Source organism: Aethalodelphis obliquidens, unplaced genomic scaffold (assembly GCF_003676395.1).
Source record: "Aethalodelphis obliquidens isolate GAN/ISIS:26980383/991018 unplaced genomic scaffold, ASM367639v1 scaffold9, whole genome shotgun sequence".
NCBI classification, from domain to species: Eukaryota; Metazoa; Chordata; class Mammalia; order Artiodactyla; family Delphinidae; genus Aethalodelphis; species Aethalodelphis obliquidens.
Genome location: NW_020837953.1, coordinates 8,032,473 through 8,052,353, shown reverse-complemented (window position 1 = coordinate 8,052,353; position 19,881 = coordinate 8,032,473). Strand labels below are relative to the sequence as shown.

The following is a 19,881-nucleotide window of genomic DNA, read 5'->3' as shown; positions in this document are numbered from 1 at the left end:
GCAGGGGACACGGGTTCGTGCCCCAGTCCGGGAAGATCCCACATGCCACAGAGCGGCTGGGCCCGTGAGCCATGGCCGCTGAGCCTGCACGTCCAGAGCTTGTGCTCCGCAACGGGAGAGGCCACAGCAGTGAGAGGCCCGCGTACCGCAAAAAAAAAAAACCACTCTACCATTTTGGTCCCCAACCTTTATAAGGACCCTTTTTAAGGATTATATATATATGTAGACATGTACACATATATATGTATACGTAGTGGAATTCCACAGGATAGTAGTTTTTCTCCATCCACTAATGTAGGAAATAATGCTTTTAAGTGAATTTCTATTTTAATTAACCAAAACAACATGTAAAAACCTCTGAAAAATAGCTATAAATATGTCAGACAAACATTAATTACTCAGATGACAGCAATATATGTGTGGATTCATGAACCTGTTGTGATACTTGGAATCTCCCAGGAGGGCCTGGCCCACTATTAGGAACAACTGTCCTAGGATATCCATCCCTCCACGGCTTGCCCTCTGAATGATTTGAAGAATGAAAGGCTTCCCCTTTCCTATTTTCTCTTTAATGATTCACAGTGATATGGCTTTTTTATTGATAGTGAAAAATAAAACAAAAGAACAGAACAGTTCCATACAATTTTCCTTAGTAACATCCAGAAGCCTGTATTTTATAACTTGCCTTAAATTCTAAGAGATACTTAGAACTTATTCTCGTTATTAAGAGCAAGTATCCCTCCTACATCACAGAACATAAAACCAAAAACATGTAACAGGGCTCGTATGAGTCTCATGACATCCCTGCCTCTCAAAATGAAGGGGCTTGGGACTATTATAATTAACCCATTACATCAGAACTGTCACTCAAATCAGGCCCCAGAACAGAAGCTTTTGCCCACCAAACCAACCATGAAGCTATCCAGCAGTCATCAAACAAGCATTTAATAAGTGCCTGTCATTTGCCAGGTACCAGGTCAGATGCTAGGAATACAGAATTAAGACAAGGTCCCTGCCTCTACTCTGACTAGAGACAATAAAAGTAAAGAGACAGGGCTTCCCTGGTGGCGCAGTGGTTGAGAGTCTGCCTGCCGATGCAGGGGACACGGGTTCGTGCCCCGGTCCAGGAAGATCCCACATGCCGCGGAGCGGCTGGACCTGTGAGCCATGGCCTCTGAGCCTGCGCGTCCGGAGCCTGTGCTCCGCGACGGCAGAGGCCACAACAGTAAGAGAACCGTGTACCGCAAAAAAAAAAAAAAAAGTAAACATACAATTAAAATGCAGTATAATAAAGTGATGAAATGGGGATTACAGGGCAGAGCCAGAGAAAAGAAAAATGTGTTCTAAGCAAAGAAGGAAAGAAGAAGCATCATATACAGAGTTAGAGTCTGGTTAAGAAAATAAAATATATTTGGGGGGGAAATGGAATAGTCCATCGTGGTTATTAGAGTAGAGGGCTTATAGGAAGAACAGGATAGTGACTAAAGTCAGAATGAAGGATCCCTGTAATAAGAGGAGCAAAAGGCCATAGTAATAATTCAGGTCAGAAATGCCAAGGGCTGAAGTGAGGCTGAAGCAGGAGGGATGGGCAAGAGAAAGGGTGGGTGATTGATATGGGATTGATCCCTTAGAGTTTTGCCACATGGGTGCAACTGAAGGACATGGCAACAAGGAGTTGAAGAACAGGTAACAAGGACCTAATGAAACTTGGAAGCTTTTGCACAGCAAAGGAAACCATAAACAAGACGAAAAGACAACCCTCAGAATGGGAGAAAATATTTGCAAATGAAGCAACTGACAAAGGATTAATCTCCAAAACATACAAGCAACTCATGCAGCTCAATATCAAAAAAACAAACAAACCAAGCCAAAAATGGGCAGAAGACCTAAATAGACATTTCTCCAAAGAAGATATACAGATTGCCAACAAACACATGAAAGAATGCTCAACATCATTAATCATTAGAGAAATGCAAATCAAAACTACAATGAGATATCATCTCACACCGGTTAGAATGGCCATCATCAAAAAATCTACAAACAATAAATGCTGGAGAGGGTGGGGAGAAAAGGGAACCCTCTTGCACTGTTGGTGGGAATGTAAACTGATACAGCCACTATGGAGAACTGTATGGAGGTTCCTTAAAAAAACTAAAAATAGAACTACCATACGACCCAGCAATCCCACTACGGGGCATATACCCTGAGAAAACCATAATTCAAAAAGAGTCATGTACCAAAATGTTCACTGCAGCTCTATTTACAATAGCCAAGACATGGAAGCAACCTAAGTGTCCATCAACAGATGAATGGATAAAGAAGATGTGGCATATACATATAATGGAATATTACTCAGCCATATAAAGGAATGAAACTGAGTTATTTGTAGTGAGGTGGATGGACCTAGAGACTGTCATACAGAGTGAAGTAAGTCAGAAGGAGAAAAACAAATACCGTATACTAACACATATATATGGAATCTAAAAAAAAAAAAAAAAAGGTCATGAAGAACCTAGGGGCAAGATGGGAATAAAGACACAGACCTACTAGAGAATGGATTTGAGGTTATGGGGAGGGGAAGGGTAAGCTGGGACAAAGTGAGAGAGTGGCATGGACATATATACACTACCAAATGGAAAATAGATAGCTAGTGGGAAGCAGCTGTATAGCACAGGGAGGTCAGCTTGGTGCTTTGTGACCCCCTAGAGGGGTGGGATAGGGAGGGTGGGGTGGAGGGAGATGCAAGAGGGAAGAGATATGGGGACATATGTATATGTATAGCTGATTCACTTTGTTATAAAGCAGAAACTGACACACCATTGTAAAGCAATTATACTCTAATAAAGATGTTAAAAAAAAAAAATTGGTAACAAAATGGTTGAAGTGACAGACTATAAGGTCTAAGCTGGATAGGGAAAGACATATGTGTAGCTAGGAGGGAGCCGAAAAACAAAGGAAGTGAAAATATTGACAAAGACAAAGTGTACAGAAGAAGCAAGGGCATAAGAGGCTGTGCTTGGGGGGCCTCTTACATGGGCCCACAGATCTATGGATAGGATTCAGGGCACAAGAACTCTGGGATAAAAATTACATGCTTATCTTTACTAAGCTCTAATTTAAAATTAGCATTTCTTTCAATTATGAAACAGTAAATCACAATAGCATTAGCAATTCCTGTGACTTTGCCACCACAGATATCATCAATATCTTCATATCACATTACTATTGCAATTATCTGAAATACCATTCATCATATCACTACTTCAAAGTGATGGGTTAGTAGACTCACTGATAGATCTTGTTATTTAATGCATTAATTAAAAAGCACACATTACTGTATCACAGATTTAATACTTTCATAATTGTATTCTAATATAATTGATTTCCTTTTTAATCCTAAGGACTTTATTTTATGTATTTAAGAACATTATTCTGAGAAAAAGTCCATGGGCTTCATCAGACTGTTAAAGGGACCTTTGGCACAAAAACATTTAAGGACTCTGACTTAGAGGGTAGAATCCTGGAATTTTAAGCTTTGGAGGTGGAGAATTCAGGGGATGATGAGGCCTGGATGATGGTCAAAGGCTGACACTGATGGGTATGTAAAAGACTGGCGAGGAGGTCAAGGTGTGGGACAAATATCCACGTGGACACTGAATTACTCACTACAGTCAACCTCAGGATATGGGGTGGGAAAGACTGCAAGGCAGTTTGCAAAATCTGATGCCTGCAGAGCATGACCAAAAGGCCGACTGTGATGTGGCCTAGGGGAGAACAGATGCCAGAAGCCTCACACTAGGAAGGGTTTTTATACTCAGAAGCAAAGTATCAAATCACTGGTCCTGTTCTTTGTTCCATTTACCTCTTCTCAACTCTCAAAAACATGCCTCTGCCTCTTTCTACTCTGCCCCTCAACAGTATCCTCCATTCAACTCCTCTGTTTCAAAGTAAATAGGGCCTGACCCTTCGACAAATCTATAATTCTTATCTTCCCAATCAATCAAAGGTAGGAATGACTATAACCAAATAAACAAATTGCTTTCCTTGTCATACCTACCCATAGCCAACTATGAAGAATTAGGAATTCTGATGGTGGGGAGGTGAAAAGAAAGTAACTTTGGTGCAGAATACCTTGAGGGCAGTGTGATCCTTGTGAAATCAATTCCGTTTCAACCACCATTTTTTTTTTTAATGAAATAGAATGGAAAGCATTAGAATGCAGAGCACATAATAAAAGGTAAGCACTCTTCTAAGAATCTTTTGTTTCTTGTTACACCCACACACCTCTATATTCTGAGTCTAATGTAAATGTACTAGATCATGGTCTAAAAAGTTTGAAAGCCATGGTTCTAAGGGTAGAGCCATTCTCTCTAAAGAGAACCTTATGTAAAAATAAAAGCCCAGGAGAAGATAATAGACAAGTTCAGAGAGAATACAGGATGTGGATCTGCAGCTTTCCCTGGGGTCTACTACACTGCTAATGCCCTGCAATCAGCTCACATTCAAGTCCCAGCTCTGCCACTAACAAGACGTGTGTGTGAGACCTGAGGTAAGTCCCTGCACTACCGAGCCCCTCTCATGTGCAAAACAGGGCCAAAACACCTCCATCTCACTTCACAAGATAGATCTGAGGTTCAAAATAAATAATGATAAGAAATCACTCTGTAGACTATGGAACATTCTACTGTAGTTTTATTTTAAACTACATAGCAAGAGTGATTAAAAAAAAACTATGCTATGTACCAAAGAGATGCCCAAATCATGGTTACCCTATTGTGTGGTTAGACAAGCCAAATATTAGAAGTCGTGGAGAAATAGTAGGAAATTCTTTCTTTAGAGAAAGGCAGCTGGGAAAAGAACCCAAATAATAAAACTACCCATGTGTATAAACATGTCTCAAATAACATACATGAGAAAGTGGGCACAAAGAGGACTCAGAGTGAAGAAAAAAAAAAAATCACTGGTTTTGATGGGTAAGACTTTCTAAGAGGTAAAATGAATTGAGATTTGAAGAAAGGAACAGTAAAGCCTGTCTTCTCTTCGTATCTTAAATTGTTTCCCAAGACCCAAGGATGCACCAGTTTATTATCCTTTAAGCCTAGTTCAGTAACACTCCTCCAGAAAACCTATACAACACACAAGCCCCTACCTCTAAATGCTCCTAGCCCTCAGTGTTTATATTCCTCATCTGACATACAACTAATATTATAAGGCAGTGTAAAACATATCACCCAACATGAAGTTAGGAAAGGCAGCCTAATGGAAAACAAGAAGCATACGTTTTATTTTTCTTCCTTTAAGTCTAGGACTAAAAAGACCTGGTAGTTTAAAACTATGCACCCAGCCTGAAAACAGGAATCTGCTGGCCCCAGCTCTATCTTCTTAAGCCTCTGGCCAATAGGTAACTTCTTATCTGCAGGGTAACTTAACTTCAAGTCACTTTCAGTGGCTACAAATTATGTAAGGATGCAATCTTATAGCACTGAACAGAATTCCAATATCCTAAATAATCTGATTAATATCAGAGGTATATCCTACAGGTTTAGTATACTTTCTTTCTTTGTTACAATACAATTATTACTTATAAATGAATTAAAAGTTTATCTTCCTAGTTTCTCTTAGATTGTAAGTGCCTGAGGGTGAGAATAGTACCATTATTTTGACTTCCAACATATGTTTGTTGCTTAATGTGATATGTAAGAAACAAAGTGAAAAAGCTGGGCAGGGGGAGGGGACAGGACCTCTACTCCACCCAACCCACATATTGCCTACCTCTTGTAGCGTCAACAAAGTATTAAGAATAGCTGGTAGTGTAGTCTGGACAACTCCAAATCTATCTTCTGTAAATGATGCTGCTACTAAGTGAGACAGACCTCAAGTGGAAAAGAAGAAAAAAGTTAAAAGCGAATCAAAATTAGGCAAATCTACTTGCAATACGTCTATTTGGGAAAGGATTAATATTCTGAATGCATAAAAAAACTTCTAAATAAAAAAAGAGGGAGTAATACAATAGAAAAATAGGCAAAAGACTGGAAAAGGCATGGAAAAAGTGCTCAACTGCAACAGTCTTGAATAAGATGACAGTCTCTGCCTTACGTTCTAGTAGGAAAAAGAATTTTTTAAAATAATATTGTGTTTGATAGTGATAAGTGCTAAGAAAACAAAGCGTGATAAGGGTGACAGCTGTGAGGATACTTTTCATAGGGTGGTCAGGAAAGGCCCCTCTGAGGAAGTATCATTTAAGCATTGAGAAGGCAGTATCTGTAAGATGAAAAGAAATAGTTCTTCAGGAACTAGATTTTCATATTTAATCTAAGCTAAATATGGTTAAACATGTTATGTCAACGTAAGTTGACGGTTAAAAAACAATCTATTAATTGCAGTTTTTTTGAAATAGAGAAAGAGAGGCAAGAACCCCAGGCTCAGTTTATCCACTTATATACAAGGAAAATTTCTGCCTAAATTAAAATACACCTAAATATCTAAGAAAAATGATCTATATAAAACAGAGAAATAACAATGTATCTGAATATTCAAAGATTGAGATCGAAGTCCAGAACTGATCTTTCACGGATTATACTTCAATATTTAACTAATAAAGAAATCATAGTTGCAGTTCACTGAGATTGCTTACCTTCTAATGCCCAAATATGCATTTGGGCATCTGAAAAAACAGCCTGAATGGAGGCCTCTGGGTGCTACAAATACAATAAAGACATTTAAGTAAGTTCCCCTGAAATGATAATTTCATCTAATCAATTATGTAGACCATAACAATAAATATTTCACAGCTGCCTCTGAAGAATTTTAAAAATTGTTACACAGTATGATTTAACTGCAATAAAGCATTCTGCTACCAACTCATTGTGTGACCCTTGCCAAGTCTCTAAATCTCGATGGGCCTCAGTTTCTCATTTACAATAAGAGTTGAATAAATAATAAATATATTCAACTCAACCCACCTCAGGGGATTAGCATAGAGATCACTTAAGAGAAGCGTTAAGAATGCTCTTTTTTTTTTAAACAAAAGAATTGCCTAAATACATATTACCTCTCTTAAATCGTCTGCCCTCAATCCCACTGCAAAGAAAAACCACCCAACCTTCTTTAATACAGCAAGGTATTGTGGTGTGGAGCAATAATTGGCCCGTGTAAATGGTGGATTTCATAATACACCCAATGAAGCCTACTAAGTACAACAGCATGTTACACGTCCCAACATTAAGTAGCAGTGTCTACAACTCCTTATCATACAATAGATCCACTTGCAAAATTAGAATCAAAAGCAGCCCTTCACTTCCAAGGAAAAAGGAGATCTTATCTTGTTCAGCCTCTGCTCTGCCACTTACTGGCTATGTGCCCTTAGGCTAGCTACTTGACCCCTCTGAGCCTCAGGTTTCCTTATCTGTAAAATGAGGACAAAAAGACAACTCACAGGAATGCTGTTAGATTAAATGAGGGAACTTAAGTGAAAAGAGCACGGCATACAGAAGACAAAAGGGTAAGTTTTCTTCCCATCCTTCTGAAGCAAAGCTCTGAAGTAAAACTTCAGACAACTCCTCTTCCTCTTGGTGGAAGACGAGACACCTTCCTCTGGGGTCTGATAGTTTAACCAGGGCTCTAATGGATAGCCTTATTGCTAGTTGGGTGGATCCTCCCTGCCACCACAGTGAAAAAACAGTTTCAAGAACTTGAAAGGATTCTTTGCTATGTGTACCTATATTCTATCAGAGTTACTGAGTTCTCTCTCCCCACCAGAGTATGACTCCCAAAGAATAAAAATGAGGAATGTACGCCAATGCAGAGTTTCACTTGAAGGCATTAACTGAGTGCACTATTAGTTAATACTACAGTATCTGGAAAAAGAGAGAAGCTAGATTAAAATAATTAAAACAGGGCTTCCCTGGTGGAGCAGTGGTTGAGAGTCCGCCTGCCGATGCAGGGGACGTGGGTTCGTGCCCCGGTCCGGGAAGATCCCACATGCCGCGGAGCGGCTGGGCCCGTGAGCCATGGCTGCTGAGCCTGCGTGTCCGGAGCCTGTGCTCCGCAACGGGAGAGGCCACAACAATGAGAGGCCCGCGTCCGGGGGAAAAAAAAAAAAAAAAAAAAAAATTAAAACAAAAATTCTTTCCCCTACAAATGGGCAAGGTTTTCCTCATCAAAGGATTAACTGACACACAACAGCTGTAGCAGTGAAAACAGGAATGAATTTTTAGCTTCTACCATTGAGATTTACTCCCCTACAGCAGCTGGGGCAGCTGACAGACAAGTTGGAAAGTCATTTAGTTTGTGGTCTGAATTACAACTTTTATCCAACCCAAGTTTAACATCTGCAATCTAACCCAGTCATCTCCCTTCTGAACACCAAATTGGCCATAAAGATGTTAGCAGGACAATGAGCCATGAAGCATCACCATGGATCTACTCATTTTGCAGCAAGGGGCTACACATCAGCACAAAGCTGCCTGCAGCCAGGAAACTGAGAAGGCCAACTAGAGCCAAGCCTCAGGAAGCCACTAAGGTGAGATGTGTGTCTAGGGCAGCCACTGTTAAAAGGGAGGTTTAGTGAAGCATGATGCAGAGCTGTTTGGCTTGCTAGGATCAAGCTAAATATTTAGAAGTCAAATCCTACCTGCTACTTCATTCTTATTTTGTTTCCTCCCCCCCCCATTCCCAATGCTATAACTACATATTCTTACCTTACTGAAAAAATACATTATCAGCACCCGTTTTGATAAGAAATTCTTAATCTGAGTTGGAAAAAGGGAAGAATTAACACATGCACATTTTGCAATTCTACTCAAATATAATATTACACATTTCCAGGTTCTTCCTGACACTAACTTAAATGAAACACTTCACATCTTACAAAGAAAGAACAGTATTTAAGGTAAACTACGTAAATAAATACCTCTGTACTATAAACTGGATAACCAAGATAGGCCATCTAACCTAAACTGCATTCCCATGTACACATGTCTAGCCCTCAAATTTAAGTCCTGTCATAATAAAAAAGGAACTCTAAGTGGTTCTGGTGATATTTTCTAAGACCATATTCTTTCTCAATTCTCTACAACTGTCTTACCCGTTACCTCTTAATACCAAAAAAGAGCATGTTTCCCCTACCAAAAAAAAAAAGATCTTAAGACATGAAGTGGTTTTCTACTAGTTGATATTTACAGGGAAAACAATTTTCTTAATATTAAGCTAAAAGCTATATACCCCAACTGACTTGAAAGTAAATTCATGACACAGCAGTACTTATGGCATATAGAGCCATATGGGATCCTGAAGTTTTGTAAAATGCCTTCAGTTCTGCCCTCTCTATTAATTGATCATTCTATCAATGAACATGATATTATTTCTCCCATCCTAAAAAATAAAACCCTTCTTTGACCCCTCAACTCCTCCCAGCTACTACCCCATTTCTCTGTTCCCCTTATAGCAAAACTCCTTGAAAGATCTAGCTTTTCTTGTGGTTTCCAATTCCTCTCCCAGTCTCTCCTGAACCCACGCCAATCAAGTGTTCATCCCCTCTACTCCACCCAGTAGCTCTTGTCAAGTACTCAATGACCTCCACATTTCTAGCGCAACAGTTCATTCTTAGTTTGAGTCTCATGCTACCTATCAGCATCATCTCTGACACTCACTTCTGTCTGAAACACTTCTTGGTTCTTTCTCACCTCAACGGTGCTCCTTTGCTATTCCTTCTCATCTCCCAGACCTCGTCATTAGAGGGTCCTGGTTCTTGCATCTCTCTTCTTCTATATCTATATTCCCCAAGAATTTTCACGGAGTCTCATGGCTTTTATATTCTGATGACTTCCAAAATTTCATTTCTAACCTGGACTTTCCCCTAGACTCCAGATGTATGTCTCATATCTTATTCAGTATTTTCACTTGGTTGTCTAGTAAGTATCTCAAAATTGACATGTCTAAAATCAAACTCATGATTTCCCTACCTTACCCCTATCAAATCTCTTCTTCCAGAATCATCAGTAAATTGCAACTCAATAAACTGCAACTACATTATTTCAGATCCTCAGGCCAAAAACTTTAGTATCAACACTGACTCTTTCACACCACAACCAAACCATAAGCAAGTCCTATTACATCTACCTTCAAAATATATCCAGACCTTGATCACATTTTAGTCTCCACCACAACCACTCTGGTCACAGAGACCATCATCTCCCCCTAGATTACTTTAACAGCTTTACTACTGTCCCTCTGCTTCCACTCCTGCCCTCTGAGGATCTAGTCTCAACATAGCAGCGTTTTTCAAAATGTGAAGTTACATCATGTCATTCTTGTGGGTAAAACCATGCAGTGGCTATCCATCACATTCAGAGAAAATGTCAGTCTTTACAACGGCTAATAGGCCTGACGAGCTCTGGGTGCCTGCTACATGTCTTATCTCACCACCCACCTACCACTCTCCCCTCACTCTGCTCTGGACACACTAGTGTCCATACCGTTCCTCATGCAAGCCAATCCTACTCCCACCTGAGGGCCTTTGCATTTTGCTGTTCCCTGCCCTCCCTTCAGGCCTCTGATCAAGAGTCACCCTATCAATGAAATGTCCCCTGATCACACCATATAAAATAGTACTCTCTTCCCCTAGTTACTGGTCTCCTTTACCTGCTCTATTTTCCTACATAGCAGGTAAGACATCAAATTTCTTCCCTTTTAAGACATATATTTTTCATATTTTGCACATGACATATCAGGATGCATCTTATAGTCAATAGCATGTCACGGTTTAACTGGCAACTTTTTTTTCTTAGTGGTACGTAAAGTAAGTCTTACAATTAATAGTACCGTTGACCCTTGGAAAAACTCGGTTGTTAGGGACACTGACCCTCTTGTAGTTGAAAATCCACCTATAACTTACAATCCGTTCTCTGTATCCACAGTTTTCCACATCAGTGGATTCAACCAACTGCAATCAAGTAGTACTGTAGTATTTACTACTGAAAAAAAATCCACATATAAGTGGACACACAGTTCAAACCCGAGTTATTCAAGCATAAACTGCATTTTTTATATTCAAAGAAATGTAATACACTTGCTTGCTCACCTCTTTCCCCTCACTAGAATGTAAACATATGGTCAGGGACTTTTGTTTGCTGTTTCCCCAATACCTAAAACCACACCCTATATGGATGAAGAGCTCAATAAATATCTCTTAAATGAAAGAATTCACAGATCAAAGGCACTGTATTAGGTTAAGCCAAATGAAATTGCAATTTCTATAACTCAAAACCAGTCAAATACTGGCAATTTTATATGGGTCAACTTAACACATTAAGCATCCCCAAAGTCCTATTTATTCCTAATGGCTTACTTAAGTGAGATCCTTGATTCTCTCAATGTTACATGTAACTATAAATCCCATACCCGTATCATCCTACCTGTTCACGTTTATTCTGAATCCATGAATAAATCATATTGGGCTGTCTCACTGTCTTACCCTCAGCACTAACAGAGGTAGATGGAGAAGGATTAGAATATTCAGTCATTTGCTGACCTACAAAAAAAAAACCCAAGAAGGTGAAAACTTAGCCTGATTCTCTGTAACTATGACATTTCAAATTTTAGAAAATAAATAGTCCTCACCAGAAGCCGAAGTCCATAATCTTGGCCCTCTTCTTGTAAGCTGAGGACTTTGAGGTGACGCATAGCACGTGTTTACATCAAAAATCCCAGTCATCCGATTCACTACACTAGAGCCAAATGGGGTCGCCAAGGGACTTGCAACATCAGGTGTAGACAATTTTGAGGAGAACAGCGATGTCTTAATTAATGATGGCACTGAAGGCCGAGGCATCTGGCTAGACTTGGGGGTTTGAAAAGTAGTTTCTTCTGTAAAAGAACAGATCCAGTGCTGAAGAGGCAACCTGATCAAAGCAGGCCACTGTGGAGGTTCTCAAATTTTACACATCTCAATTCTTTGTTTAACTCATTTAACCAAGGCTCTGTAGATTGTTTCCATTTAGGTTTACATTCTCAACATCCATATTTTACTACTGCAACTTGGTGACCACTCAAGGAGCTTTATACATCTTTTTCTGTCAGGGTGGTACAGCCCACGTTTTTTTTCTCTAAACAGGTATCTTCATCTTCAAGGTCAATTTTTCTAACTCTAAGCTGCTTTGAGTGAACCTATCAACTTATACTTTTTTTTCAAATGGCAACAACCTTATTGCATTAGAATATGCCCAGGGTTACTGCATGATCTTACTGTAACTATTACTTGGCTGAATCAAATCTACAGTGTGAAAATGTACAGAGAGAGTGCTAATCTTATCCCATTTTCCCCAGAGTTCTTTCAAGTTAACAGAAGTCACACCAGAGACTCATTTGCCTACAAATCTGATCTGTAAACAGCTTCTTCAAAAGTTATCTCATAACTGTACCAATTTATAGAGTCTCTTGTACAAAAATAGAAGAACATCTTTCTGCCACTCCAGTACAAGGCACAAAGACAAATAAATTACACTAGTATTCTATCTTTTTAATAAAACTGGCATAAGACATCAAACATTTAAAGTACCAAATTTTCATGACATGACTCTTTAAGGGTTAATGGCAATAACAAATATTTGGAGAATCGATTTACAAATTAAGATTGGGGTTTTTAAGTTTTGCGGTTATTCCTCAAAATTAGAGGCAAATTTTGACTGAGTAATGGGATATGACAACAATTTAAAATAATGAATAATCCATATTTGGTCTGGCCCAGGATCTCCCCCAACTCAGAATTACAATGATCTTTCTAACATGCTAATTTGATGTAACTATAACTACTCAAAATTCTCTAACAGTGCCACATCTAAAGGATAAAATTTAAACTCCTCCTTTCATTATCAAACATCATCCTACCCATTCAGACTCCTTTTTGACAGACTTCCTTTTAGCAGTTACATTGTCTTGTCATTATTCGTGTGCCTCCCACGAAAAGGTCAGTTCCAAGAATGTTTTTTCATCTTCAACTCTTTGGCTTCTAGCACAGTGCTTGGTACATGGTAGGCATTCAATAAATGCTTGCTGAATAAATAAATGCTAATCTGAATGCTAAGAACATCTGAAACACTCTAGAATCTTCTAAAATCTGACATTCATGAACTTATCTAAATCACTTTTCTTTTGTAATCTCTTTGTTTTTGGTCTATGACCCCAGCAGAGTAATGAAGTCAAAGACAGAGATGTGTTTGCTTTGGCCCATATAGTGATTTTTTTAAATATCAAGATTAGGTGCCAATGTTTAAAAGTGGTAGATTTTCCCTAAAACTTCTTCAGGCTTCTCTTTAAAAGAAAAAAAAAGCCCAGAAGTTCAGATACTGGGTCCAAATTTCCATATGGGAACAATGGACTGAAGCTAACCCGCAGCTTCCCATTTCAGATGAAGACTGTGCTCTCAAGTTTACCACAGTCCTCACCCAGCCAGTTCTGCCCATTTTCATTAAATGCCTGGCTCCAAAAGGCACTGGAACATTAAGTCTTTTTATCAGTCTTACATTCCTAGGTGTTGTCTACTTAAGGTGTTTTGTGAAATAGCATAGGTTCCTCCACCTGTACTTTTTCCTCTCAGCTTTCATCTTTCAAACATTATATCAAGCTATCTTAAAACAATGAATGTGATGCCCCCATCCCCAAATCACCGAGTCATTGCAGTTGCTCCTCTCTGGGCACCGCCCAGGAACTTTTTATCTCTGGGATACTGCAATCACAGCAGCATCCAGTATTACCTGTAAAGATTCACCTGGCTCTCTACTAGAGTAAGCTGAAGTCCTCTATTTGATGATTAACATTTTGTTAGCCTTTTTAACACCACCACCACCACACTGGACTTAATTTTTTCAATCTACAATAGTACCCAGGCCTTTTTCTTGATTCAGTACAATATCCCATATATTAGATCAATTTTCCCTAAAAGTATATACTTCACACTTATATACATATCCTTACATTAACTACTGTTACCTTCCGTAGGAAATAAAATGTAAGTGCTTTCCCCTCTCTTAGTAGTATTAGGAGTTACCTGGAGAATTCAATTTCTTAGGTTCCACTGGGTAGGATGAAGACATCACTCTCCCATTTGTAGCAGCAGCTTCTTGATAGAGTACAAGTTTCTGAGTCATATCATTTAAAAGATTCAAACACTCTCTTGAAATGGCTGTCCAACTGTGGGGATGTCCACCTAGGAGGTCCAAATACCAGCTTTTAAAATGTAGATAATCTTATGGTCTCCTCTCAAAATGAGGAGAAAAATCAACAAGAAATGCTATATTACACTTCGCATCAGGGCCCACTTTTCTCAGTCAAGCTACCATTTACACTCATGCCATCTAATACACAGCAGGAGTTCAATAAATATTTGGATGAAATAATTTTCCTAAAAGTCTACAAGCAAAAATTTGGTATTTTACCATTAAAAAAAACCATTCTCAAATTGGTTGCTAAAATAAAGCCAAACATTGTTGCACAGTTTGAGTGAAAAAGACCCAGGTTACTTCACTAGCAGTACTGAACAGACTGAAGACTTATGACAATGAACATGTCTAATGAGAAGCACCCCATGGCCCCCAGTGACCTCTAAATTGCTGTGGCTCACCCACTGTGCTTCCTTACATTTTCATTTGCAAAAGAGCCCTTATTTGCTATTACATCTATAGAAGTGACACACTATTTGACAGTGATCATACTTTATACTGAGTGTTTATGTATCTGCTATCTTATTATTTAACTACTGTGATCCACACTCTTAAAAATTCCCTTAATTCTCATTATCTTTTGATTTTCTAAAATCTTTATCTCCAATAGCTGTCATGCAAAAATCGACTGTGCGTTGAGAATAGCAGAGGAGTCCACTGAAAACTGGTTTCTCCATCCTGGGCATTAAACAATCATTCTCTCTTCACTTAGGTCCCTCCTTAAATCTTTCTTCCCATTTACAACTTAAGAGGAATACCACTTAACCTGAAAACAAACAAAATACTCCATCAATAGGCCCCAGGACATTTTTTTTCCTAAATTATTTTTTTTTTAATTTCTTTATTTATTTATTTTTGGCTGCGTTGGGTCTTTGTTGCTGCACATGGGCTTTCTCTAGTTGCAGTGAGCGGGGGCTACTCTTCGTTGAGGTGCGTGCGCTTCTCGTTGCAGTGGCTTCTCTTGCTGCAGAGCACGGGCTCTAGGTGCGCAGCTTGAGTAGTTGTGGCTCGCGGGTTCTAGAGTGCCAGCTCAGTAGTTGTGGTGCACGGGCTTAGCTGTCCATGGCATGTGGGATCTTCCCGGACCAGGGCTCGAACCTGTGTTCCCTGCACTGGCAGGCAGGTTCTTAACCACTGAGCCACCAGGAAAGCCCCCCAGGACGTTTTTTACCGCTGTATCACAGGACCAGTAAGGAACTATGTAATGGTCCAGTTACATTTTTTTTTCTTCCAGTTTTCAGATATAATTGACATACAGCACTGTATTAGGCTTAAAGTATACAGCATAATGATTTGACTTACATACATCATGAAACGGTTATCACACTAAGTTTAGTGAACATCCATCAACTCTTATAGATACAAAATTAAAGAAATAGAAAAAAAAATTTTCCCTGTGATGAGAACCCGTAGGATTTACTCTCTTAACAATTTTCATATATAACATACAGCAGTGTTAATTATATTTATCATGTTGTACATTACATCCTTAGTACTTACTTATCTTATAACTGGGAGTTTGTACCTTTTGACTGCCCTCATCTAGTTCCCCTGCCCCCACCCCTTGCCTCTGGTAACCACAAATCTCATCTCTATTTCTATGACCAGTTACATTTTAATAATATGTTCTCTGGCAGAGAACATGCCACCCTGGTACGGTTTACTTGAATATCTTGTGAAAACATTTAGTGTATAGAGAATTCTTAAGTAAACCTCAGTCTGCTAGAAAAGTATTGCTACAGTTAATTTTCCACAGCATCAGCACTGGATTTTTCATACTACCAAAAGGAGAGTGGCTCCAATCATCTATATTTTTATATAACTGGATTTTATTTCCATGTATTTCCATGTAATATGTAATATGTAAACTATAGGTTTATTTTATAATGTGGGAATTGGCGAGTTTGGCAAAATAATGAAGAGCTTATTACAGACATGTAAAGCTACCCAGGTTCTGTCCCCACTGGTGCTGGGCTGGAAGGCTTTCCCTCTAGGAACAAGGCAGAGCACTACTGGCCCAGCTGCAGTCTGGAGGAGCTCGGCAAGTAACAATGAAGAAGTGTTTCAGAGTTGCCAAGAGTGTCCTTGGGCCTATCACCATCAAGTCTATTGATAGTTTCTTTTCACTTCTTTTTTTAAAAAGGAAGGCAAAGTTGCACGGCAGGAAGGGGGAGCTCTGCACTTAAGAGTCAAATGACAGAATTTCTTATTCCAACTCTGACATTAACTTTATTAAGCCATTTTAATCTCTCTCAGACTTAGGTCCTCCATAAGGATTAAACCATCTGATTTTTAAGACCCCTTATAGCATTAAAACTTCTAGGATTCTTAAACTGTACTTTTCTGCTCTAAAACTGTCAGCCTACCTCATAATTTCTTCAGGTGAAGGGAATGAGAGGACAGAAGGAAATAATATAAAAATTTAAATATACTTTTCCTGGAAATATAATTTCTAACCACAGCAATGCAAACAGTTGTACAATGTTTAAATCAATACTTCATTTAATGCAAGTATTATTAAATATGTGTGATATTTAATGATGTGTGATATTTTAATAAGTATATCGAGCTCACCAAACTTTAAGTGGAACACTTTCTGCACACACATACTCAGTTCCTATTAGGTCTATTATTTTTAGCAATACCTGGCTGGCTAAGGCTAAAAACTTCTTGTCTTCGTGAAGGAGAATATTGAGAAAGCAACATCAGGTCCTGCAAGGCCAAATACTGAAAGGGAAAAAAATACACACTATTTAATTTTTTTAACCTCTATATAAAATCTTATTTATGAATGGGGCTCAATACTACATACCTAAGGGGAAATCAGTTGAAATTTTTCATGAAGGAAATACTTTTCAGAACCATAACCTTCCTTTCTAGACTTCCAGAACCTTCTTGCCTCTACCCTCTGTAGGCTACCCTAGTCACTGTGGGCTCCAGCTACCGAGGAACTACGGAACTCTCTGTGTTCCTTCCCACCTTATAGTGGGAAACTTAAAACACCACTTCCTACTGGAACTTCCCTGGCCTCCCCGGCAAAAACATATACTCACACAGCTCTCAACCATGGTACTTACCATAATTTATTGTAACTGCCTGCTTACTTGTCTCACCGGGTTCCACCCACTAAACTGTGAGGCAGGGATAATGTTTTGCTCGCTGCCACGTCCAAAAGCAGTGCCCAGGCACACAGTAGAGACACAACATATGCTGTACTTTTTTACTCAAAATCCTCATTTTGTTCCCTGGCAAACCACTTCACTCATCATTCAAGATACCATCCCTTCTGCGAAGGTTTCCTGCTTTGGTCCCAAGCAGAGTAAGTGGTTCCCACTGCACTTACCACAGTAAATTTTCATTATTTTGTGTATCTGCCTTTTCCATTAGGCTGTGCTTTGTCTTATTCATCATTACACCCTAAGCAACTAGCAGTGACTAACATCTGCCCAGTAAATAAAGATCTTTTAAATAACCAAATGAGTAACTGATATTTTTGTTTATCTAATAAATTAGTCATAATTGATATTTAAAGGTAATCAGAACCTTAGTGGGTCATTTTCTTATTAGTTTACAACTTTTCTAGAGTGTAATCCAAACTCTAGGTTCTATTTTAATTCTTTTTTAAGTACTATGACCTCTTAACAAGATCATATATATTGTAGTTCTACTTTTAAAATTTCAAAATGAAACTTAAATCAAAACAATTTATTCTCACTTAGGTTGATTTATAAACGTACTGCAACTTCTTTAGACTCTTTTGATTAAAATTTGTTTTAGATTATCATTATTCAAATTTTAAGAGAGTTCATTGAATATGTACACACTATCAAGTACTTCCTTTGATCATAACAGCCAACAATTCTATATGAGTGAAAATATACCTTAAACCAATTATTAAAAAAAAAAAAATCAGTGTTTTGTTTTGCTACCATGAAGAATTTGTGAAAAGCTAACGTATATGGTTGTATATTATATTTCATGCTTGAAATATTTTTATATCTCTCCTAAATACAGAATTAGTCTAGCTTATACACATACGTTGCAATATATACTTGCATCTTAGTCACTTGGAATGAAAACTGAAAAAGTAAACAGCATTTAATGTAGCATGTAGGTGATTTTTACAATACTTTTTACAGTATTAGAATATTCTAGGCCCTCAAAAAATATATCGAAATACTTAATTATGCAAATATTAAGTCTATCCCATAAGGTAAGTTAGAGATGACTGTGTAAAGACACAAAATGCATAGTTCCGCTACCTTTATGATGAGGGGAGGATTGCTGTTTAAAACTTTCGGGAGGCATTCATCTGACTCTTCTGAAAATGGTGGTTGAACAGGGAAAAGACGAGCCTATCAAATATAATCAAATATAAAGACTATGGAATGATTATTTTCATGACTTAATTACATTCAGTAAATTAGCACTATTTGAAATTTATTATAAAGGAGACAATACAACCAAACTAACATCTTTAGTGTTCCTCGCAAAAACAGATTGCATTAAAATTACATGTACCCAAATACACTACCTTCTAACATGTTACTTTCCCAATTTTACTAGATCTCTGACTTCCAATAATAGAAACAAATTTAAGAAAAAATTCTCTGAAGTCACTGGAGGGTACAAACCTACAGAGATGGTAAAATAAAACAGAAACACTCATTTTCTAAGACAAACATTTGGATGATGAAGACAATGCAATTCCTACTCATTTAAAATCATTTCTTCAATATAAATTTTTAAAAGTTCCTTCAAAGAACAAGTATTTTGGGCTTCCCTGGTGGCGCAGTGGTTGAGAGTCCGCCTGCCGATGCAGGGGACACGGGTTCGTGCCCCGGTCTGGGAAGATCCCACGTGCCGCGGAGCGGCGGGGCCTGTGAGCCATGGCCGCTGAGCCTGTGCTCCGCAACGGGAGAGGTCACAACAGTGAGAGGTCCGCGTACCGCAAAAAAAAAAAAAAAAAAAAAAAAAAGAAGTATTTTATTGCCTTCCTTATATTTAAATATTTTAATACTGATCAACAGTATCTATATCAATAGCATGTAAAATTAATTTAAAATTCAGGCCAATCTAGTATATGCTCAGTAGAGAAATAGAAACTTTCAGATGAGAATTACACTATAGATAAAACATAGTAAGTACCACTAACAGTTCATTCAGTTTAGTTTTCAAACATTAAGAACACTAACACTGTTCCTCAGAAAAAAATACAAATAAATGATGGTTATAAAAGATACATGCCTTATGAAATCTCAGAAGAAAAACCAAAACCCAACTTCTCAAAATGGCTTTGGGCACAACAACATGCTGATCAGTGCTCTACTAAAAATAAACCTCTGCACTCCAAAACAGAAAAGTACTGACAAAAAACTCAATACTAACCTCTGTGGCATAGATTTTGAAGAGGATCCACGAGATGTACCAAGTCATCAGGACAAAGACACCACAGAGCCAGACATGGTAAAGTAATGAGAGATTCAAGAGGCCACTCACAGTGTCAAGAGGCCTATGAAACTGCCTGTGAAAGCAGAAATTACTATTTAATCCTGTAGGAAAAATACAATCTAAGCATTTAAGAGACATGAGGCCCTACACTGAGAAACAAACAAATCCTATTTCTAAATAATAATGGTGATAGATTCCTCTCCTTTTGTACCCT

General features: G+C 38.4%; 1 protein-coding gene across 4 annotated transcripts in view; it reads right to left on the bottom strand.

Moving 5' to 3' along the window:
- Positions 1–19,881, bottom strand: part of NDC1 (NDC1 transmembrane nucleoporin) — a 48,155-nt gene that overhangs the window by 12,365 nt on the left and 15,909 nt on the right. The window contains exons 8-17 of one of the 4 annotated variants that reach the window (XM_027108479.1): positions 19,605–19,740; positions 18,479–18,571; positions 16,862–16,943; positions 14,045–14,203; positions 11,620–11,865; positions 11,415–11,530; positions 8,700–8,750; positions 6,635–6,698; positions 5,773–5,873; positions 4,058–4,149 (exon numbers count right to left, since the gene is read on the bottom strand). In XM_027108479.1, the coding sequence (XP_026964280.1) occupies positions 4,078–4,149; positions 5,773–5,873; positions 6,635–6,698; positions 8,700–8,750; positions 11,415–11,530; positions 11,620–11,865; positions 14,045–14,203; positions 16,862–16,943; positions 18,479–18,571; positions 19,605–19,740 (1,120 nt within the window). In that variant the 3' untranslated portion in view covers positions 4,058–4,077. The remainder of the gene's footprint in view (positions 1–4,057; positions 4,150–5,772; positions 5,874–6,634; positions 6,699–8,699; positions 8,751–11,414; positions 11,531–11,619; positions 11,866–14,044; positions 14,204–16,861; positions 16,944–18,478; positions 18,572–19,604; positions 19,741–19,881) is intronic. The other 3 variants (XM_027108478.1, XM_027108477.1, XM_027108480.1) reach the window with 3 other exon arrangements.